We start from the raw sequence: 25345 nt of genomic DNA on the forward strand, positions 1-25345 counted from the left end.
AAAACAAGGAGGCGTTACATTTCAAATCAAAATTTTGACTAATTCGAAGTCTTCATGATTGTCAGTATTTGGAATTCCAAAAAAAACAATCAAAACAATACTATTTGACCTTAGTGAATAGTGTAATATCTGTTAATTTGCATTTATGAATAAAGCATTGAGCTAATGGAATCGAAAGGTTGGAAATATACCGTTGAAAACTAAATTATTTTCTTTTTCTATTCTAGGATACCTACGACGGGGTATTAGAGCCACATTTAGAAAAAATAATAATGATATTATAAAATAAATATTTAATTAATTACGAGAATAAATAAACTTCCTCCAAGTCGAAAGTGCGGAAAAGATGCCCTTTCTTGCATATTTTTTAAAGTCCTTACATTTATGATAATGTGATGCTGAAGTGCCAAAAGATTTAGTATCTCCTTGTTTGTGAAACCTTAAAGTACATTTATACGAAATGCGCCACTGCCTCATTTAACAACTCTCCAATTTATTAAATATTTACGACTATATTCTCGTAATTAAATATTTTCGATTTTATATTTTTGTAATTAATTGATTATTTACGACGTTATTCTTGTAAATAGTTAATTAAATATTTTCGACTTTATTCTAGTAATTAATGAAATATTTTCGACTTTATTCTAATAATTAATGAAATATTTTCGACTTTATTCTTGTAATTAATTAAATATTTTCGACCTTATTTTAGTAATTATTTAAATATTTTCGACTTCATTCTTGTAATTAATTAAATATTTTCGACTTTATTTTAGTAATTAATTAAATATTTTCGACTTTATTTTAGTAATTACGTAGATACCAAAAATGACATGTTTCCAAAATAAAACAAAGGGCACCACAAAAACAAATTGACTACAGTAATTACGGTAATTTTTCGACGTCTCGCTACTCCAATACATTCGGCCTTCGTAAACGCGACGTCACATCCGGTCTCTTAGGGCTTCGCAGGGCTCCAGCATGGCGGACACCGGTGTGGTGGAGACGCTCCTACAGCGGATTGAGAAGGCTGACGACGGTGTGGACAGCCTGGAGGTGGCGAGCAGCCTCGGGGTGGACCACCAGGTCATCGTCGGGGCCGTCAAGAGTCTGCAGGCGCTCGGAGACGTGAGTTTCCCGGTCTGAGCGGCGGCGGAAGTCGCTGACAACATTGTTCATTTAATGTGACTGATGCAATAACGTCAATTTTAAAGAGACGAGAAGTGTCAGTGAGAGCTGTCAGGACAGACCGCTGTAGTGAGCTCAGGATGGAACCAGAATACTGTTTATTTTAAAGTAAAGCACAGTTAGTTTATCCAGATGTAGTGAATATTTCCACTGTTGAAGTCATGTTTGTTCCCCTCTGTGCAGTTAATCTCAGCCGAGCTGCGCTCCTCCAAGCACTGGGAGCTGACGGCGGAGGGCACCGAGATAGCCGAGCAGGGCAGCCATGAAGCCCGGGTCTTCAGCTCCATCCCGCCGGAGGGTCTGGCTCAGAGTGAGCTCATGGTGAGTGACAGAGGAGGACAGCTCAGGTCCCCCACGGTGGGAGTGACACATCACCACCTGGCTTCACATGTAAACAGTGGCGGACTCGGACTGTTAGAAGGGCAGGGGCGAAAAAATCAAAAGGGCACATTCTGCACAACATGGGTCCCCACCAACGCAAGAAGATATGATGCATAATATATGATGAAACAGTCCTCATTCTTGATTACGATTAGCATCAAGTTAAAGGAGATCCAGATCAAAGCAATTAATGATTTGGTACTGAACCAAACCGAACCATCTAGGGGGTGCACCAATCTTATGCACTTTGAGAACTCCTAAGTAATAATAATAATACCAAAGTCAAGACAAACAATCCCAGATCTAAACTAACAAGTCCTAAACATTAAGTTTCAAGTCCAATGCAATTACCAGTATGTGCTCTTCACCAAATGAATTGCTGTTTTAATAACAGATGAATAATAGGTCCAATCGGGTTTAGGGCCACCTGATTCACACCTGTTTTTTCACAAAATTGATGACCTCACTGATTGAACGCCACACTGCTATTTTTTTGAACACACCCCTTTCAACTAATTGCCCAATGTCACAGCCTTAAGAGCGTGCATATCATGAATGCTGGGTCTTGTTGGTTTTCTGAGAATCTACTGCACCTACTGGTACCTTATTTTGCCATGTAGCAATAAAAAATATACTAAAAACCTGGGTTAATCTGGTTAGTCACATTGGACTGCTATTATTTTGAACATTACTGTATGTTCTTTGCAACCTTTGTTCACATTTGCAACATTTAAAATTCTTTTATTGAGCATGATAGTGTTTTGAAAGTAAAAAAAAAGATTTAAAATCCCATTTTATGTTGGACTAAAAGACTAAAAAAGACACAAAAGGACCAAAAAAAGACACAAAGTGACTAAAAAAAGACACAAAATTAAAAAAAAGACACAAAATGACAAAAAAAGACCAAAAAAAAACCACAGAAGAAGACATAAAATTACAAAAAAGACGCAAAATAACTAAAAAAAAAGACACAACAAAAGACACTTGTTGAGGTTGTGCTGAAAAAAAATACCAACATGGCATTTAAACATTTTTTAAGTGGTGTATACAGGCAGGATGAAAAGGATTCAAAAATGGACAAAATAGCCCAAAACTCCATAGAGTTAAGTTAAGAAGTGAGTTAGCTCAGCCAGTGGTGAAAAGGTCAATTTCAAGTTAACTGAATGGGGGAAATGTATATTGCTAATAAAGGGAAAATCGTAGAAAAGCTGTGGAGGTAATTCATGGACGTGTCATTTTTATTTATATGCACAGACTGATCATACTGCTGTAATTTTAAATATTGGATATTTCCAGTAACATTGTCATGCACCTGTGTTTGTCCTTGTGCAGAAACTCTCCTTTGGGAAGATCGGCTTCAGCAAGGCCATGTCCAACAAGTGGATCAGGGTGGACAAGGCACACGAGGGCGGCCCCAGGATATTCAGGACTGTATGTGTTGTATCTGCTCAGCTTTCATCACCTTCTGTGATCAGTAGTCCCCATTCTGAGTAATGTGTGTATGACTGAGTGGTTTGTGTGGGCCCCCAGGTGGAGAGCATAGAGGACCAGATCAGAGAGAAGCTGCTCACGCTACAGAAAGGCAACGCCTCTCAGCTGGAGGAGAAAGAGAAGAACGAGCTGAAGAAGAGAAAGCTGCTCTCTGAAGTGTAAGTCCACACACTTTAATTCATGAGTGTTGATTGTGTAGCTTTGTCCACCAGTAGGTGGCAGCAGAAGGTTTGTTGTGGCTCTGGTTGACTCCAACAAGTCAGAATGATGCATGGATCATTTTTGAAACTGATCTGTTCCTTACAACAGAGAAGTGACTGTGATGAGTTAACTGGAAATGAGTCCCCATAGGACTTCACCATACAAAACTAACATCAAATTTAAAATCTACATACATATTGCGATAGTAGCAATAGCTACTCCCTCCACTTTTACCGGTTCAGTCTTTAGTTTCACTCCTGTGGGTAGTCCCAAGTCCTGGAGGACCTGCAGATGTCCACACAGATTCATTGTGGTTTAATAGAAGAGCCGGTATCTATATGCCGGGGTGCATTTTATTACAGAATCCTCTTACTTTTTTTTCGTTCTAATCCTCCTCATAGATGCAAAGTTTAAAAAATGGTCAATAGTGATTGACCCACAGCATCTTAACGGTTGTCTGGATTGATTTTTATTTCTGTGTTTAGGACGGTGAAGTCGTACTGGATCACTAAGGGCAGCTCCTTCAGCACCACCATCACCAAACAGGAGACAGAGCTCACTCCAGAGATGATCGCCAAGTGAGTAGTTGAAGCTTTTACACAATCGGTCTGATCTGTGTCCCGTCTGCCCTCCTCTGTCTGTCAGTGATGGTGTGCAGGGCCTCAGACAGAGGACACACAGCAACCTCCGCCCATATAAGGGGACAAGTCCAAAGATGTGGGCTTTGTCCTAAAGGCAGGGCAGGACAAAATGATTGTGAACAAAAACAATGAAAAGGAACTGATTCTAAGGTATTATGTTGTTGTTCAGCTCTTTTACAGCAGTTCCTGAACATAAGCACGGGTTGTACTGTAGCATGTTTTTCTTTTATAAATGACAAATTTCAATGCTTTTTTATCATCTGTTACTATGACTAAAAAACAAATAACAAAATAACCAGTCAATTTTTCATTATTTGATTTTTGATTGCCAATTGAAAATGGAAAGAACGAATGATACACGGATTCTGTTCCCATAACAACTCTTCTCCTGTAATGCTGCTGTTGTGTTGCAGTGGCAGCTGGAAAGAGAAGAAGTTTAAGCCCTACAACTTCGAGGCCATGGGCGTGGCCCCGGACTGCGGCCACCTGCACCCGCTGCTGAAGGTGCGAACACAGTTCAGGCAGATCTTCCTGGAGATGGGGTGAGTGGCTCTAAAAATATTACAGTGGGAAAAAAACATTTGACACATAAATTAAAAAAAAACACACAAAATGAACTGTGTGCTTCCTGTAGCTTCACAGAGATGCCGACCAACAACTTCATCGAGAGTTCTTTCTGGAACTTTGACTCCCTGTTCCAGCCGCAGCAGCACCCGGCCAGAGACGCACACGACACCTTCTTCCTGTCTGGTGAGTCACTTTTCTTTCCGAGTCGTGTCACAGCTTGTTGTATCTAAAGACGTGTTTCCACTGAGTACTTTTTGGAAAGCGGTGAGTGTTTTGGCTCCGCCCACTAGTTAGTTCCCCTCGGCCTCTGTTCCCATACAGGTACCTTAGAAGCGGCTAACCAACGGAGTTCCAATATGACGTAATTTATAACCACAAAACAAAATCATGGTGGTAGAAAGATAAATAAATGAAAAATAAGTAAATAAATAAATGCCTATATATATATATATATATATATATATATATATATATACACACACACACACACACACACACACAGAGAGATACATATACATGTCTAGCTCTAAATGTGTATACTAAATCAAGATAAAATGAAAAGATAAATAAATCTTCAGTTCAGCTAATCATTCCAGCCATCTACTTCAATATCATTTCTCTCAAGGAAATTACAGAAAACCTTCCAGATTTTCCAGAACTTGTCGAGATCGTTTTTCATGGTGTAGCTTGTCTTTTCTAAAGCCAAGTAGAAAGACATCCCTGTTAACCATTGCTTCTTCTCTTCTTTGGTTTCTTGTTCTGGATTCTCTCGTCTCAGTCTGCTCTGCTCATTTCTTTTTAAAAGAGACACTGTTATGTTGTGGTTGTGTCGAGCTCTACTGATGTCATAACCCGCCTCAACTGTATCCAATCAGCATCGACTAGTTATAAGTGGCTCAGTAGTGGCTCAGAAAGTACCTACCTGAGGCAGGAACCTTCTGAGGTAAAGTTGGGTGGATCTTGGGTGAATCCTCTCTCCCAAACCACACCCATAGCGGCTCACTAAAGGAAAAGTACCTAATGGAAACGTGCCTAAAGTCACTTGAAAGATCTTTACTCTGTGTTAGAAAGCCCAGGCTGTTAATGTTTTGTTAACTTGTTATTGGACTAAGTTCCATTCAGTAATAACTTGTTTGTCTGTAAGTTTTCATATATCCCATTATCATGAACGCACCATAGCTGTTCCGGCACTATTGAATGCACCAAAGTTGCCATGCGAATTGCTGTGCTGTGAATGTTCTTTCACCAACATTCACCTGTACCTCCCTGGTTTATTGCTGTGTGTAAATGCCAGAAGAACACAGCTAAATAAATCAACCTTAATCAGGACATCTGTAAATGTGTTCTTTAATGGGAACACCAACCCTACACCTAAGCCAGTTAAACCCCTTCTCTCCTTTTTACTCTGAACATTGTTTTTCAGACCCAGCACTCGCCCATGAGTTCCCACCGGAGTATCTGGAGAGGGTGAAGAAGGTCCACTCAGAGGGAGGCTATGGCTCCCAAGGGTGAGACATAAGCCCCTTTTTTACTTTCCCCACTCATGGCGTTTCCACCACAATTAAGTTATGAAGTTCTGGGGACATTTACACACCAAAAAGCCCCTAGTCAGGGGGTAAAAAATGCTTGATTTAGAACTATTTAAGGACAAGTAATGAACATTTCTCTGTATTTGATAACATTTAAAGACAAATCAAATCTGATTTTTTTTCATACATCAGCAGGCTAATTTGCTTTTTTTTGTTAGTTTTTAGACCACTATGGAATCTTAGGACGCTTTCACAACCCAAGTCCGTTTGGTTTGTCCGAATCAGAGTGAGATTGATACATTTGGTTTGTATTTAGTCTGGTTTCCTTTCACAGTGCAGAAATGTAAGCAGACCAAATTTAAAAAAGAAAAAAAAGATTTGAAGAGGGGCGTGTACGAAGGTGGAGGGCTGGAAATCTACTCATTATACCAAACTTATTTCTTATACTTATTTCTTATTGGTTGAGAAGTTGGCGGTGAAAAATGTCAACAAAACAATGTGGAACCGAGCAAAAACTGAGTACCTTTAATTATTCCGGCTGTAATCTGCTCTGTTCTGACCAAACTGATTTGACACCTCTATAATCAGAGAAGGCCAGTGTTGATGCACTTCTACCATGATCTGCTTCTACCAAGAAAGTAAATATTAAGTTATTTTGAGCAATATGTTGATAATTCTGCAATGACAAATTAGCTTTAGCTCAGTGGTAGCCTACAGAGTGAAACTGAAGGACACAAATTCATCTTTATAATATTATCTGTGTACATCTCACCACGCAGGTCGCCCACAATCCACTGCTTTTTGGTTCATTTCCTTTAAATGGGTCGGATTCTGGTTGGATTATTTTCACAACAGAATCTAACCGCAGAGTACGATTGGAGCGAGCAAGCAACCAAACGAACCGTAACAAGGATTCAACCGTACCAGAGTTAAATTAAAACGGATTAAACTTTGGGTTGTGAAAGCCCCCTTAGACAACAGTGGACTAAACAAACCTTTTAGTCCTTTGAAAAGCAGTTCGGAGGCTAAAATTACCAGGAACTTCTTGGTCAAAACACAGCTTTAATCTCAAGTAAAATAAATCCACTTTCAAAGAAGCCTGTGACAATATTGTCTTTGCTAACGTCTTTAGGTACAAATATGACTGGAAGATTGAGGAGGCTCAGAAGAACATCCTCCGCACTCACACTACAGCAGTCAGCGCACGCATGTTGTACAAACTGGCACAACAGGTGAGTTAAATATGCAGAACACACGTATTGGTGATCTTTCACCTAATGCTATTGGGACATAAGATATAATCTAACTATAATATTCATTTCTAGCAGACAAGACATACCTCCCACTGTCCCCTCCTGAGCTGTTGTCTGTATCAGCAGAACTCGGTTAAAAAAATGAGGAGAATAATGTTTTCCTATTTTCAAACCAAATGTCCTGATAAAATGAAGCTCATCATGTTTTCTGAATCTGTCCAAACATATCTGTAATTTTTCTATCTATCTTCGATCTATTTATCCATTAGCTTTCCTGATGTTTTAGGTTTTTGCTATAGTATAATTCACTTCACTTTTGAACATTTTATTAACCTCAGTATTCTTAGATTACTTTTTAAATGTTTAAATAATCATGTGTCAACACTGTTCTCTGAAGTGGCCATCAGGCGTCAGAGCTACCACACCAGCATCCACTTGTGGTGATTGTCTCATCCCACAATGCAACACTTCTTTCTGCCAGTCTGCTCTCTTTGTAAAGGGGGGCACACTTTGGAACTCTTTACCCACTGAGTTAAATTTAGAACCAATAGTAAAGCTTTTAACAAAGGACTCAAACAGTGGTTAAAATCTAATCAACAGTGCACACATGAATAGTTCTTAACTGGTTTACTGCTTGCTCATATTGCCTTTGCCCTGTTGCCTTTTTATGTTCCTGACTTCTTTTTCCCATTGTTCTGTTGCTGTTTTTTTCCCTATCTTTGTCTGGTCCTTCCTTTTTCCATTCTTGTTATTTTAATTGCCATATATTTAATTGCCCTATCATTTAAAAAAAACTGCCTATGGACAAGTGTTGCGAATTAGCACTAAAACACTTAAACAATGCATCTGGTCTGTCCAATGTAATTGCTATGTCCATGTCAAATAAACACTAAATAAAATAAATAAGTTTTGGTATACTACTAGTGGTAGTTGGACTATGGGAGCCTGCAAATACCAAAATTAGGTACTTACTTTTCACATGCATAGCCCAATAAGCCAAAATAAATGCATACAATATCAAGAGGAATGTCCTAAAAAGGCAATTTCCAGGTACTGGAGATGCTTTTTTGTAACTGTTGTTTTTTTTTTTCAAAGACACCAGCATTTGTTTCTTGAATGCATCTTAAGTCTGACCCCTTAAGCACATCACTACTCTTTTGGACTCAACCTTTGAATGAACTAGCGTGCAGGCTGCGAGCCAGGCCATATGTCGCGCCTCACTAATGCTGTTGTGGTTGACGGGGAGCAAATCCCTGCAGCCACGCTCCAAAAGCCTTCCTGGAAGTGCAGAGGCGGTTACAGCAGCCAATCACATGGGTGTAAAGTTCAGGCGTCCACATTTGGTATTTTTTTGATATTTGATTTAAAAACATTGACAGTTTATCTGTCAATGTGCAATGTTTCATAGATTGTAGACAGGGAATAAAAAGATGCGTGCACCAGATTTAGCATAAATTATTTCCAGTTTTAGTTTTTTTTTAAATGGGGTATGTGTTAGGTAACAGATTCAATAAGAAAAAATGACACACAATAAAAAAAGGTTTCATATCAACCAAAAAGGTTTACGTATGGAAAAAGTTGACAAAGACAAAAACGAAGGACATTTCACTATAATTTTAGTTAGTTTTTTAACCACATAATACAGTTTCAGTTAGTTATGGTTTTTAAAAAAACTCTTGTTTTTGTTTCCGTTCATGAAAATGTTTTTTCAATTCTAGTTTTCATTATTTCGTTAGTTTTGGTTTACTATAATAACCTTGGCATGCACCAGATTTAGCAATATTCATTTCCATCTGTAGTCCCTAGATACAACAAAATGCAGTAGAAAAGAAAATATAAATCCTGTAAATGTGTCTTCATTAAGCTCTTCTCGCTCCCTCCAGGAGAAGTTCACCCCCGTCAAGTATTTCTCCATCGACCGGGTGTTCAGGAACGAGACCTTAGACGCCACCCACCTGGCTGAGTTCCACCAGATCGAGGGCGTGGTGGCCGACTACGGACTCACACTGGGAGACCTCATGGGCATCCTGCATCAGTTCTTCACCAAACTAGGTCAGAATAACTCAGCTAGATGTTCTTATAAGGGCGCAGAAATTCAAATGTTCCTTAGGGGTTTATGACTGTGTATAAAATATATATATATATATATATATATATATATATATACATATATACATATAGCTGTCTGCTACGGGTTGTTTATTTGAAGCCACATAAATCTGCTTTTCTCTTTCGTTTCCCAGGAATTACCAAGCTCCGCTTCAAACCTGCCTACAACCCGTACACAGAGCCCAGCATGGAGGTGTTCAGCTACCACGAAGGTAAAATACAACCATGGAGATAATCTACAAGCACTGACATTCCCTTTAGTTGTTATTCTCCTCTTTTCACAATATATTATATGATGGTGGCTCCTTATGGATGAGGATTGGTAGATTATAATGTCAATCATTACTCTACAAAGTGGGTCACTGATACACTAACATTGGTGCAGAGTAACCCACTTTGTGGAGTAATGATTGACATTACAATCTACCAATCCTCATCCAATCATCCAAAAGGAGCCACCAGTCACGTCAAAGGTCTGGAGAAGGTGGCTATTTGCCGTTTCCATGGTTTCGTTCACCGCTATGTAGAGATTATAAAGTCCATACAAAGTAAAGCATATTAAGATCATAACTCATATACAACAACTTCCTTACTTACTACTAATAAGCAATTATTCTGAGGTTACTGAGGGAAAACTCTTAGTTAATGTCTTACTGGTTGTATAATAAGGCCATGCAGAATAAGGCATTAATAACTACTTAATAATGACTAATTAAGAGCCAATATGTTACTTATTTGCATGCTAATAAGCAACTAATTAATGTTGAATATGTGTTCCCTAATCTAAAGTGTTACCGAAAACTTATAATCCTTTTCTTCTAAACTTCACTGCTTCTATAGTGGCTGCTGTGCTTTTGTAGGACAGTGCTGTTTTTCTGTGTGTAACTGTGCCATTTCTCTCTGTACATACAGGATTGAAAAAGTGGGTGGAAGTGGGAAACTCTGGTGTCTTCAGACCAGAGATGCTGCTGCCTATGGGTCTCCCTGAGGATGTGTCTGTCATTGCCTGGGGTCTGTCTCTGGAGAGGTAAACACATGAATGTGAACATGAATATGATCCACACTGTGTTCAGCCAGTGGCTCTGAAAGATTATAACTGACCTGCATTTTATTTTACAGCCATGTCAGTGTTTCAAAAGTGGAACACATCTGTATGTTTGTGCAAACCAAACTATACGTTTTTTTTAATCCCTTTTCCATTTAAGGATTAAAGGTGTGCGATTCAGACTGGTCGTCTGTAGACGTCATCAGCCGCCGACCTCATATCTGACCCACATTTAAGCAGATTTGATCTGTTTATGAATATTTGAAATCCATTTAATTTGCTACAAGGCTTTTCAGTATTATGAAATATATATTCACAGGGCCATCTTTATCTTTAATTCAACAAAACTCCCTGTTTTGTTGTCATTTTTCTGAAGTAAACCTCATCATAATGTTTACTTGATGGTCACACTGCACTGTAAAAAATGTCTGTAGATTTTACGTTGAAAAACTGCTAAACCATGACAGTAAAAGACCGTAAAATGATAAATGGGTTGATTCAGTTTCAGTAACAATGAAACACTGTAAATATATATATATACCAGCCAAAACAGTATTTTTTACATAAAAAAAAAAAAAAAACATTACTCCACTGTAAAATACACTGGCACTGTGTTTGTAGTAAAAAATATACTGTAATATATATACAAGACATCCATGTAATTTTAGCATTTATTTTTTGTAAAAATAATTGTTATCACTGTTAAATGTACTAAACACCATATCTCTTACAAAAATATACTGTAATATTTAACGGTAAAACCTTTAATAAAAGCGTTTCTTTTGACGGAAAAAGTTTTTATTTTTTATGGTAAAATATGGAATAAAATGACAATCTTAAACGGGAAATCAACAGTGCTAATATCCTTTTACCGTAATTTTAGAAAAAGTTGCACCGTATTTATTACAGTAAAGTTCTGGCAACCACAGCTGCCGTTTTTTTACCATAAAAACAACAGGGTTTTTTTTACAGTGTGCTGCTTGTGGTGGAGAATACTTTGGGTTTAACTCTATTCATATCTGAGTTGTAACCGGGGACAACTGTCACGTCTAATAACCATAAAGAGAGTGAGCTGGGAAAGACTTTATAATCCATGCTGAGTAATCCTCTGTCTTCCACCCAACCCTGTGTTGTTTTCTTTCTGACTGTCCCACCTAGAATAGACACAACACTGTTCCACTGTGCTCACTCAGCCCTCTGCTCTGACTTGCAGGCCCTGCATGATTAAATACGGCATCAACAACATCAGAGAGCTGGTGGGACACAAGGTGAACCTACAGATGGTCTACGACAACCCCATATGTCGACTGGAGTCCTGAGGTTCCCCCAGCCTTCCTCATCATGATTATTACTTTGAATGGACCCACCTCACCTTACACCTCGTTTCTACGTCTCACTCTCTAGTCCGACTCGGCCAGTCAAAACTATCACAGAAAGATGTGTTTTTCTCCGTGCAACTCTTCAGACAAACTGTTTTTAGCACACAGGAGCAGCCATTGTATGAACTTAATACCCTGCTGCCATGCAAAACATCAATGAGCCGTGACTTTGTTACATACTGAGAACAGTTTTTTTTTCTTTCACCATGCACCACTTACTACAGCATATTACCAACTTGTACAGGAAAAATACCTTTTGGAATGTGACAAAGGTTTAATAAAAAGCTTTTTCCAAATACCATTACCACATGACTGGTGTGTTTGTTGTCGTTACCATGACACACAGATTTTTTGTCTGTTCATAACTGCTGCAGCAGACACACATTGATAACAGTGACTGTGATGAACCAAGCCTGTCCAGGTTAAGTTCCATTCAGTAATTACTTGTTTGTAAATTTTCATATATCCCATGCTCATGAACGCACCATAGCTGTTCGGGCACTATTGAATACACCATACTTCCCATGCGAATTGCCGTGCTGTGAATGTTAGTTTTCTCTCGATACAGCGGCAGAAAGATTGTAATTTCCTTTGATCTTTTTGATGTGCTTGTTAAAAAGTACAAGTATATTTTGCTGCAATAAAACACCAGCATGAAGAAATCAAATGTAGAAAAGGAGAGAAAGTGTAATCGCAAGACAGGGAAAAAAAACTTCTTTTTGCTTTGTTTTGAAATATGTTGTTGGCGAAAGTTCCCATATTGTAAAAAGTGAGACTTTCATGCCTTTTGATTATAAAGCAGACAGAAGGTGCTATATACGCAATAATGTAAAGGTATCAAAACTCTTGATCCATGGTAGAATGCACACAGTTTGTACTCGGAAACTGTACCTTTAATGAGCCATAAGGACTCTGATAAGTTTGTGATGTAACAAGTTAGAGGTGTGAATCAGCAGAGGCCCGATGATAAGATTTTATCCCGATACTTGAGTCACGATACAATATTATTGCGATTTTAAGGATTTTGCGATATGGTGAATATTGCTATACAATATATTGTGATTTAACTGTTAAACTAAATTAAATCAAGAATTATTTTGCCAAATAAGAGAAAATTGTCAGTCTGTTCATCTGACTTCAGTCTTTTTATTTCTCCACAATGAGAGTCAAACCCACAGGCTGACCAACAAAGTATTCAGTCAAACTGAACTGATATCAAACATGTCTGGACGACAACAACTGTAGCATTTTATCAAACTTTCAAAAGCTTCACTGCTCTCAATTTTTTGAATGAAACATTAAAAACACCTAACTTTGCAGCGTTATTTCGACAACTTCCTGACACGATATCCTGATGGTGTCTATAGATAAGATTCCTTAGATCTTCTAGTTTCATGTGATACCAGTATCTCAAGTATATTCCTAAAAGTGATCCCACTACGGCTTTCGTCGGAACGTTAAATATTGATTCTTTGTGGCCATGAATCGATATATTTCCATGCAAAATATGCTGTAGTGATGCTGTAGCTTAATTTCAGTTGCATTTGATCACCACACTGTAAAAAATAATCTGTTTAATTTACAGTAAAATACTAGTAGCTGTGGTTGCCAGAACTTCACTGTAAAAACTACAGTGAGTACATTTTCTACTGTAAATTTAAATGTAAATATCAGCAAAAACTGTTAATTAGACTGGAATAATCCTGTTATTTTTCGGGTAATTGTGTCATTCATTTTCACATCATGGTATTTCTCCATTCATTTTACATGAAAATGTTATATGTAAGTTTTGTGCTATTCTTTGATTTACGGTAATTAAAAGTGTCTACTACGGTAATATGCAATTTTTCATTTTACGCCCTATTTCTGATGTAATTTGACAGTGTTTTACTGTAATTTCTACAAACATTTTTTACAGTACATTTAATCCCTCTCGTCCTGTAATTACTGTATTTTACTTATACAATCTTATATTAAAACACATGAATATTGTTAGTCTCATATAAAGCACACTTCAATTGACTGCTCCAGACTCGGTCAAAGTTCAGGGCCCAAATTAACTTCCTAAGCTCCCGCTCCAAGAACTGATCACATGACATCACTCAGACAAGCGTTGTAAATTAAAATACAGTTTCTTGGTTCAGCTTCCATTAAAGGATCAGAACTTCCCAGGATCTTTTCACCTTCAGTTTGTTCTTCCTAAAAAATAATAAAAGCAAGTAGACAAACCACTGTTTTAGATTTTGTAGTTTAAAAATGTGTTTTAGGCCAATAAGGAGCCTAACCCTTTGATGCACAACATGAGTCTAAAGTGACCCGACTAAGTTTTTATTTTCTATATCTTTGCAATAAACTAATTAAATCATTCAGTATTGCAGTCCTAGTGTTTTGTTTTCATTTTTTAATAAAACCCCTTTTTTTATCACTACACTTCTAATGGACAAGGTCATTTTTGACCCATACGTGTAAACTTGATGTAAAAATCCAAAAACTATTTTTCTTAATAAAGTATGAAAGGAAAAATGGATATAATGATCTGTTGTAATACTAAAAAATAAGACATTCAAACACACAGCCAGCATGAAATAACATGGGAAATGAATGCGGGTAATTTTTGACCCATGTTGTGCATTAGAAGGTGTTTATATGCACTGTAAAAAAATGTTTGTAGAAATGACAGTAAAACACTGTCAGATTGCATGAAAAATAGGGTGTAAAATAAAAAATTGCATATAACCGTAGTAGACACTTTTAATGACCGTAAATCAATTAATAGCCTAGTACAAAACTTTTGAAAAACTTTTGAAAACACACAGTTTTACTGTAAAAATATAAAAATGTTCATGTAAAATTAATGGAGAAATACCATATTGTCACTAGTACACAATTACCCTAAAAAAAGGGACTTTTCAGTCTACAGTTTTTGCTGATATTTAAATTTAAATTTACAGTAGAAACCCCACTCAATGTCATTTTTACAGTGAAGTTCTGGCAACCAAAGCTGCCGATATTTTACCATAAATTAAACAGATTTTTTTTTTTTTTACAGTGTAGATGTAAAATTAAAAATTGAATATCACCATAGTAGGTGCTTTTAATCACCGTAAATCAAGGAATAGTACAAAACTTTTAAACTGCAGAAAACATACAGTTTCTTTCATGTAAAATGAAAGGAGAAACACCATACTTTCACTAGGACACAATTACCCTAAAAATAAAAGGGGTATTCAGTCAAAATTACAGTTTTTGATAGTATTTACATTTAAATTTACAGTAGAAAACCCACTCACTGTCATTTTTATGGTGAAATTCTGGCAACCACAGCTGCCGGTAGTGTGTTGTGCATCAAAGGGTTAAAAATATCATTGAAACTTATTTCAGATTTATTAAAGCAGCATTGAGAAGTATGCTTACTTTCCCAGCAAGCTACATATAGATTTTAAGATTCTTTTACTGGTTTATAAATCTCTTAATGGTCTCAGTCCAGCCTATTTATCTGATTTACTTTTATCCTATGAACCCTCAGGTCTTCTTTTAATAATACCAAAAGTTAGAACTAAAACCCACAGTGAGGCGTCGTTTTCTCACTGTGGTCCACGTTGGTGGAACAGCCTCCTGAAGATCTGAGGCCATCAGAGACGCTTCAGATTTTTAAGAGCAAACTTAAGACTTATCTTTTTAACTTGGCTTTTACCTGAAACATCTTTAGAGATTTTTCTGCTCATGCATCTTAGTGTTATTACATCTTCTCTTTTATTTATTTGCTACTATTTATTAGTCTATCTCTCTCTATATATTTTATCATGCTCTAGTTATCTTAATTATTTATTTATTTCGAACCTGCCTCCAGTGTTTCCTCACTGCTCCATGTTGAGATGGCGCTTCCTCAGTTCCTCAGTTTGTGCTTTGTTTTTAATAGGATGGGTGGGATGAAGATGGGATGGGCGGAGGGTATTTGTTTCTATGTTTTGTTATCTTTTTATCATCATTATTTTCTCCTTTCTTTTTTATGTAAAGCGCTTTGTGTCTGATATCGTATACGGTGCTGGCGGCTCTACAGAGCAGACAGGGGAATCCATGAGTGCGTGTGACACCTGCAGTAAAAGCCACAGGATTAAGTTGTGTTGTGTACATGTTGAATTGCTGGAACTCCGTTAAGTCTTCCTCTTAAGCTAATCCCTCGGTGTCTGGAAATAACATTTTACTGAAGTGTGTGAGACAGCCAGCTGGGTGGTTTTACAGGCTGCTAGCAGCTTTGTTGACTACAGATCATTTAACGTCCACCAACAGTCTGAAAACACAAGGTACATTTTAAGCAATAACAAAAGCAACAAATAGGAAAAACACCAATGAGTTCCACAAAGACACTTTATACTCAGACAGAAAGATCTCTTGCTGCCAGTACAGACATAAGTCACTCACACTGAACACAAAAAGGTACTCCGCTCTCATTATCTCGCAGCCACACTGCAAAAAAGGTGTGTCCAAAAAACAAGATAACAACACTAAATCTGAGGGAAATGATCTTGCTGCATGGACAGATAATTTCACTTGACAAGATTTCTTAAATTATAAATCTGGAAATCAGCACGTTGAACACTTAAAATAAGAAATTAACTCTTAAAACAAGATGAATTATGTAACACTTCTAAATCTAAATTTTTTTTTATCTTGGCAAGAAACAAATAATTTGCAGTGCACTCTGCTCGGGCCAGTTGTTCGCTGCTTGCAGCTTTATTTTAAGCGTTCAACAGATTTAATAATCGAAATTGAATCTTAATTCAAGAAATCTTGTCAAGTGAAATTATCTGCCCATGCAGAAAGATAATTTCCCTCAGATTTAGTGTTTTTATCTTGTTTTTAGACACACCTTTTTTGCAGTGTAGGCTTTATTTAACTTCATCTAACAGCTTCTCAGTGAAGCTCAGGCACACAGAGACAATATCCAGAGACCTTCTCCAGTAATCCTTTTTATCCTTGGGTTACCCTTTTGAGAGGGTTTGACCTTTCTGATGATATGAAGTGTGAAAGAGGGAGACAGCAGTCTTGAGTCACAGTGTATAATTCTGAGAAGTCCTTTAAAATGGAAAAACAAGGAAAGGGCACAGTGTCAACATGAGATTTTCTAAGAATTGCATACACTGTATAAAAACCCCTGTTGTTTTTACGGTAAAAAAACCCCGCAGCTGTGGTTGCCAGACCTTTACCTGGAATAAATACGGTGCAACTTTTTTTAATATTACAGTAAAAAGATATTGGCACTGTTGATTTCACGTTTAAGATTGCCATTTTATTCCATTTTTTACCGTAGAAATAAATAGTTTTTCCATCAAAAGAAACGCTGTTCTGCCATATAATTGACAAGTAAATACCTTATAAATGGTTTTACCATTAAATATAACAGTATATTTTGTAAGAGATATGGTGTTTAGTACATTTAACAGTGAGAAAAAGTATTTTTTTACAAAAGATAAATGCAAAAATTACAGTGATGCTTGTATATATATTACAGTATATTTTTGTTACACACATGGTGCCAGTGTATTTTACAGTGGAGTAATGTATAAAATAAAACAAAAACTGTAAAAAAAATTACTGTTTTGGCTGACATACATTTACGGTGTTTCATTGTTACTGAAATTAACCCATCTATCATTTTACGGTCTTTTACTGTCATGGTTTAGCAGTTTTTCACTGTAAAATCTACAGACTTTTTTTTACAGTGTATGACAACCATCTCCTACCATCCACATCGTTAGGCAATCCATAAAAATCACATGTGCATGTTCTTATGTGTCCTGGAGTCCATCAGTGATGTTCGTGATCACGGTCCTGGTCAGAAATCAGAGCTCGATCTCCCTGAGCGGCCCCGGGCTGCTGGAGAAAGCTAGAGAGCTGTGACTGGTCGGGCTGTGTGAGTGTGAGTGTGGGAAGAAGGAGGGCATGTAGGGCAGCATCAGCAGCGGGCTGACCTGGGCGCCCTCGTCATGGGGCAGAGGGACCACCACGTCGTCCTGGTCCCACACGTGGAAGGCGTTGTGGGCAAAGGGATGCAGGGAGGGAGGATGGCTGGCGGCCACGCGCTGGGGACTGGTGTCCTTGTCCTCATCACCAGTTGGACCCAACAGACACTCTAAACAAGGGAGACAGAGATCATAGACTGCCCTACAAAGTCTAACTGCAGTTACTATGCAAAAGGTAAAACTGAGTTTTTTAACTGGCCAGCCAGATGCGTTATATGTAGATAAAAGATATGACACTTATTTCTACATGTATTGATGATGTCATTTTTATGCTGAAAAATCGTGATGATTTATTTGACCTTTGACCCCAAAAAACGTAGTTACTGCATTGCTGTAAATAGTAGTAATAATAGGGATTTTAATTTCCTTGGAAATTTTGTGTTCTCAAATTCAGTTAGTTTTAAATAGTTTTTAGAGTGAGTTTGCTAGTTTTAGTTTGGTTTTTATTTTTTTTAAATGCTTAGTTTTAGTTTAGTTTTTTATTAGTTTTATTGTTAGTTTTAGTTTTTTGTAATGGGCTATGAGTGGGGTGCGAGATTCAAAGAGGTCATAATAAATTTTGCCTTTATTTCCTTTGCCTTATCCATCTTACCCCCAATAAGGTTATTAACTCTTACAGTTCTGGGTGTTTTGAATTTTGGTTCGAGTGTACCGCCCTACAAAGCCTAACTGCAGTAACTACTCAAAGGGTAAAACTGAGAAAAACTGCTTTAAAGTGTTTTAACATTTTTTTTAACTGGCCAGCCAAATGGGTAGGTAGGTAGGTAAGTGATATGACACTTATTTCTACATGTATTGATGATGTCATTTTTATGCTGAAAAATCATGATGATTTATTTGACCTTTGACCCCAAAAACGTAGTTACTGCATTGCTGTAAAAGGTTCTAATAGTGATGCGAAAACAGAGTGCAGTAACCGCAATGTTGTCGTCTTCTTTGAGCTTTTATATTTTGTTTTCAGTGAAAAAACATTCTCAAATTGATTTTGTTAGAAGTGTATTGAAAATTGTTTAACTCAATTTAAATATGTGCGTATTTTTAGTCTTAATATAATTTGATTTCACTTTTTTACTTCATCACTATCTAGATAATAATTTCCCTTTCAAATAAACTTATAATTTCCATTTTTTTAATGTTAAAATTAGTATATATATCCAAAGCAGACTGTGGTAAGTGCAATTACTGCTTGGTTTTGAGTTGGATTTTGTGGTTTTTATATCATTATTTCTCTGAAATAAAACTAAATTGAAATCTAAAACTTTGTCACAAGATAAAACAGACATCAAGGAGTTCATTTTTGGTTATAACTCAATTTTGACCAAAAATGTAGTTACTTTGTAGGGCACTATAACATATATATTCACCATAAAGATAATGCTAAATCAGTAATTTCCAACCAGGCGTATATGTAGGCCTACACCATGGGGCGGCTTCTGCAGGATGCAGGGGTAATTTAAAAACACAGAGGAGTGGAGGAGCTCAAATATTGAGTCAACTGTGTAACGTCTAAACACCATGCAAGCAAAACAGCTAAATAGTTAGCTGGCTAAAAGTAGCCTAAAAATACATTGTAACATGGTTGAAATAGTTAGCAAAAGTAATGAATAAATGGGTGAAATAGTAAACTCAAAGTTATGGATAAATGGGTGAAATTCTTAGCTAAAAGTAATGAATAATGGCTGAAATTGTTAGCTCAAAGGTATGGATGAAACCAGTGGCGGTTCTACACAGGGGCCTCCAGGGGCCACTGCCCCTGTGAAGAAGCCTTTGGCCCCTGCTGTGGCCCCTGTGTCAAATTAATAATAAAATGATCAATTTATAACAATGAACAATGGAACAATTCTAACCTTTTTTTTTTTGTTCAAACAATATCTCATTTTACACAAAAGGAACCCAGAATGTTACATTGTATAATAGTTTAACTCTCTGGAGTCTTATAGGGCTATTTGGTCCATTTTTAAATCTCTTTCATGTCTTTACGTGTCTTTTTTGGTAATTTGTGTCTTTTTTTGGTAATCTTTTGTCTGTTGTTGTGTCTTTTTTAGTTATTTTGTGTCTTTTTTTTGTCATTTTGTGTCTTTTTTTGTCATTTTTATGTCTTCTGTGGGGTTTTTTGTTATTCTGTCTTCTCATTTTGTGTCTTTTTTGGTCATTTTGTGTATTTTTTTGGTCATTTTTTGTCTTTTTCAAGACATTCAAAGATTTTTAATGCTTAAATATAATTTTTGCCATTTTTTCATGTGTTATTGTGCCCCTCTGATTAAACACTGGCCCCTCCTTGGCCCCCACAGTAAAATTGGTCTAGAACCGCCACTGGATGAAACACCATATCTCTAACAAAAATATACTGTAATATTTAATGGTAAAATCTTTGATTTTTGCGGCATTTATAAAGTATTTTCTTATCAACTACATGGCAACACAGCATTTCTTTTGATGGAAAAACTTCATTTTATACAGCAAAAAATTTAGTAAAATGGCAATTTTAAATGTGAAATCAACAGTGCCAATATCTTTTTACCTTAATATTAAAAAAGTTCTACAGTAGGCTATTTATTACGGTAAAGTTCTGGCAATCACAGCTGCCATTTTTTTACAGTAAAAACAACAGGTTTTTTTTTTTTTTTTACAGTGCAACTAACCTCCCTTTATCATGCAGCCAGGTATAGCCTAAAGTCATGGAAACTTTAAAACTCTTATGAGCTATTTTTGTTGTTATCATTATATCTATCCAAACAATTGTACCTTTAGTTGTACCAGTCATTAAAATAAACAATAAATTGAAGAAAACAAGGGTGGTCTAATAATATTTTTTTCCATGACTGTATACTCATTGATCAACAACAAATACGTTACTGAAGCCCCGCAAAATCAAAATTATAATGCATAAATCCACTCTCCATACACTGTAAAAAACTAACAAAAAAAACAGCAGCTGTGGTTGCCAGAACTTTACGGTGTAACTTTTTCTAATATTATGCTAAAATTATATTAGCACTGTTGATTCCACATTTAAAATTGCCATTTTATTCCATATTTTACCGTAAAAAAATGAAAAGTTTTTCCATCAAAAGAAATGCTGATCTGCCATATAACTGACAAGAAAATACTTTATAAATGCTGCATAAATTAAAGAGTTTACCATTAAATATTACAGTATATTTTTGTTAGAGATATTAGTACATTTAACAGCGAGAAAAACATTTTTTTTTACTTTTTTTTTTTTAACAAAAAATAAATGCAAAAATTATAGCTTGTATTACAGTATATTTTGCTACAAACACGGTGCCAGTGTATTTTACAGTGGAGTAATGTTAGAGTTGTTAATGTTGGAGTAATGAATTAACTCATCTATCATTTTACGGTTTTTTACTGTCATGGTTTAGCAGTTTTTCACTGTAAAATCTACAGACATTTTTTACAGTATATGTATGTAAAATAACATAATAATTTAACACAATAAAAATGTAAATTAGATCAAAAATTTTATTCATGTACCTGTTATGTCAATGGCCAAATCCTTGATAAGATGTCCAACAATGGCGTAGGCCACTCCGACCACCACCAGGGCCGCCATCAGCAGGTAGACCACCGCCTTGGGCAGAGCGATCAGGTCCTTGACTGGGGGCTTGTACTGCCTGTATAGAGGGTCGTCTATGGACGCTGAATACATGGAAGCTTGTGCTTCATGAGTGAAGTTCAAGCCGGTCAAGTTATATCCATTCATGACTATAGGGAATTAATCCAACCGAGAGTAAGTGACTTCTTTTTGTCCTCCTCAGCCAGAACTGGACAGAGACATGGGAGAGATAGTCCTCACATGGAGCAAGAAGCAAAGTCTCAAATCCTGCAAAGAAAACAACAAAAGAGACATGTAAGCAGACAGAAATAGAATTAACAGAATTTAATATATGCATTTCACTTCTAACCTTATTTTGTAGCTCCAAATCCATCCACATTTCTGAGTGTATAATTATTCTGTGTATCTAAAGTGTCCACAGGCTGCTGCTGCCGCTGCTGCCTCCGTCTCTGTCCTTGGTGCTGGAATGAAGCACGTCCTCTCCCCTCAGGTCTGAACAGCTAGCTCCACCCACTCTGCACCCACTCGTCCATATCCGCTTCAACTCTGCCTACATGTCCTCTAAACACAGGCTTATTTGTGGCCGTCGTGGTGCCCTTAATCCCCTCACGTTACTAAGAAATCACCTCGAAGGAAATCAATCAAGCTTTTTTCCGATGCATCAGAGCTGATCTAGGCTGATCACAGTTTCCTTGATGTAAGGTGTGCTGGATGACAGAGCAAGGTTATTATAGTTAACGGAAACTAACGAAATAATGAAAACAAGAATGATTTTTTTTAACTGAAATAAAAATAAAAACTAGAGTTTTTAAAAAACAAACATAACTAACTGAAACTGTATTTTGTGGTTACAAAACTAACTTAAATTATAGTGAAAATGTCCTTCGTTTTCATCTTTGTCAACTTTTTTTTCATACATAAACCTTTTTGTTAATATGAAATCTATTTAATCTATCTGGTTTTATGACTTAATAAACTTATTGGGGCTGAGATGGATCAGACAAAGGAAATAAAGGAAACATTTATTGTGACCTTATTGAATCTGGCACCCAACAAATACCCCATTACAAAAAAACTAAAACTAAAACTAATAAAAACTAAACTATGAACTAAACTAAGCATTTTCCAAAAAACAAAAACTAATAATGATAATAACAACTTCTATATTAAGTAGTTAAAATTAGCCCTATCTTGAGAAAACGTAAATGTAAATTCAAAGTGATTAGACTTTTGTTGAAATTAAACCTCATACCAGTATAGTAAAAATATAAAGTTAATCCTACCTTGACAAAAAAATTTAAAATGCTGCTTACATAAATGCATCAAAAATAATAATCCAATAATATATATATATATATATATATATATATACATATATATATATATATATATATATATATATATATATATATATATATATGTGTATATATATATGTATATATATATATATATGTGTGTATATATATATATATATATATATATATATAAAACAATCTGAGTGGGTTCATTCTGCATAACAAGTACTTTAACTTTTGATACTTTAAGTACATTTTGATGCTGATACTTTTGTACTTTTACTTCAGTAAGTTTTGAATGCAGGACTTTTACTTGTGGAGTAAAACACAGTATGGTATTAGTACTTTTACTGAAGTAAGGGATCGGAATACTTTTTCCACCACTGCAAATCATGACTCATAATCTCATATTTTTGTGTAGACGGAGGATTAGCATGTTTGTCCCTGTTAATGCTTTAAAAGATTGTCAAGTGAGAGTGAGATGAAAAGCATCCCACTTATCGGAGCATTAGACTGCCAGAGCTGCTGCTAATGTCTGGATGAGAGACTCTGAGAGAGACAACAGGAGACAGCCAGCGTCTTCTTCTCCACATTTCACTTCATGTCGGATCACAAGGGAACCATAATGCCATCTTCTATCATCCACAACAGAGAGGACACAGGACACACAGTCCATTTGGGCTACAATTAGTCACAGTGAGGGAGATCTACGCATGGAAGGAAGATGGAAAGGCCATGTGTAAGCTCAGAACAGGCCTGGGCATTGTGTATGGATTCTTCTATTGGTTCTTTAATTCCCTTCACTTGACAGACATGCAATGGAGCTGGAGAGGATGGAGGTCTTTAGGGTTAGGGCAGGGGTCGGCAACTTTTTCCATGGAAAGAGCCATTTTTGTCCAAAAAAGCACCTGTGTCAAAAAGGACCCCATGACATTAGACTGGTTTTAGGACATGTAGAAAAAAATGATTACCAACTTTTTCCTCCCACCTTTTAAGGCAACTCATGACCAAAAAAATGATATATCATTTTCATATTTTTTTCATATACATACAATAAATATAAACAAAATTAAGCCTCATTTCAAGAGAAAAAAAAGGAATAAAACCTGATTTTTCCCCTAATAGTTATAGTGAAATAATAAATTCTTGATGGGAATGCACAGAGTAGGTTATGTCAACTTTTAGTGAAACTTGTGTTTTGATAGCATTGTTCATTTTTGGATGACAGCAAAAATAAAAAATAAAGAATCACACCTGAGGAGCATGGGTGTTATACTTTAGGAGTACAAGGGTTAAACTTCTCAGATGGTTTTCTTTTAAATAGCTGTTTAAGGCCCAAAGAGGGCTATGGAAGTTTAGTGCTGCCATTGCAGGAAATTAAATAAAAAATCTGTAGCACAGTATAAGATGAAAAGTTTATTGTAATAACAATAAGTTATCACATTTTAACATGCCACATTTGACATTATTTAGACATACAAACCCAAATTCAAAAAAGTAAATGAAACAGAATGCAAAAATGTATGATTGCTTTGTGACATATATTCAATTGAAAACTGTTCAAAGTCAATAAATGTTCACACCTTTAAACTTCTAAAGATTTCTAAACTGAATACATTCTGTTTTTATTTAAGATTTGCACAGCTTTCCAACCTCTTTGGAATCGGGGCTGTACAGGAAAATCACGTTAAAACAAAATATACTAAGAATATACTTCAGTATATTGTTATAACGTCAAACCACTCATGTTGTAATGTGATAAATTACATTGAAGACATTTGGAAAACTTAAATATGTGTTATTTATTAAAACTCTGATGAGCTCTGATCCCTGACCTCTGGCACAACATGCAACAATAACATCCTGTCACAGAGCCAGTAAAGTGCTAGAAGTAATCACCAGGGGAACCTAACAATAGTGACCAACTCATCATCTGTGTAGAATTATGTCTTGCACCAACCATACAGTGACAACTTAAAATGATCAGATCAAAAACAAAAAGCTTCACATGCAGTTCCAGACAAATGGAGGGCATTAATGCTCTGTTTTATGATTACAGTATCAACGTTGCATACATTAGTAACCAGCAGCAAGTCTAGATGTTGACCTCATTTAGACCAATACTTTGCTACAGTGGTGTCCATGTCTAGAATTGATTTTTACTGTCTATACAACTGAAGAATGAGGAGGAATCTCTGCACTAGTGTTGTGATTGAGAGTAGAAAAATAGCCCTTTTCAGAATAATTACACTTCACAAGTTCATTCTGTCAATAAAGCACTCAAATATATATTCTATAAACCTGACTGAGAACAAACATGAAAAAAATATTATAACATTTTCCTGACTGATGTGCTTCCTGCCTCTGATCCTGAGCCTGTCATCATCCTCTTTGCTCTTTAAAGTGGAAGCTTGCACATAACTTTGTTGCATTATATTGAAACTGTGTTCAGATTAATTCAAATGCGAGAGCTCATTGTTGTGATGGTGATTATTTGATTATATGTGTGTTCTGGTCATTTGAGCATGATTAAACATGCCGCCTATAATACGGCTATAAAAAAAACTGATTGCATTTTTTTGTTTTTTTGAAGGTGTGGGGGATTGGGCAGTTTCTTTTTGCACAACTGTTTTTATTATAAATATTTAACCTGTGGTTCT

General features: G+C 36.3%; 1 protein-coding gene and 1 non-coding gene across 2 annotated transcripts; both read left to right on the forward strand.

Annotated features, from left to right (window-relative positions):
* The first annotated feature begins 947 nt into the window (after positions 1-947).
* Positions 948-12088, forward strand: farsa (phenylalanyl-tRNA synthetase subunit alpha). The gene is made up of 13 exons (XM_059347082.1): positions 948-1131; positions 1375-1512; positions 2905-3003; positions 3103-3221; positions 3750-3842; positions 4319-4447; positions 4540-4655; positions 5896-5980; positions 7134-7233; positions 9138-9306; positions 9498-9575; positions 10276-10390; positions 11622-12088. The coding sequence occupies exons 1-13, from the start codon at positions 985-987 to the stop codon at positions 11725-11727; spliced, it is 1494 nt and encodes a 497-aa protein (XP_059203065.1). The 5' UTR covers positions 948-984; the 3' UTR covers positions 11728-12088.
* On the forward strand, positions 3880-4014 carry LOC131984200 (small Cajal body-specific RNA 11). Its single transcript, XR_009395545.1, has one exon. It is a non-coding gene; the product is annotated as a small Cajal body-specific RNA 11 (non-coding RNA).
* Positions 12089-25345: the final 13257 nt, after the last annotated feature.

This window comes from Centropristis striata, chromosome 13 (genome assembly GCF_030273125.1).
Source record: "Centropristis striata isolate RG_2023a ecotype Rhode Island chromosome 13, C.striata_1.0, whole genome shotgun sequence".
In the NCBI taxonomy this organism is placed as follows: domain Eukaryota; kingdom Metazoa; phylum Chordata; class Actinopteri; order Perciformes; family Serranidae; genus Centropristis; species Centropristis striata.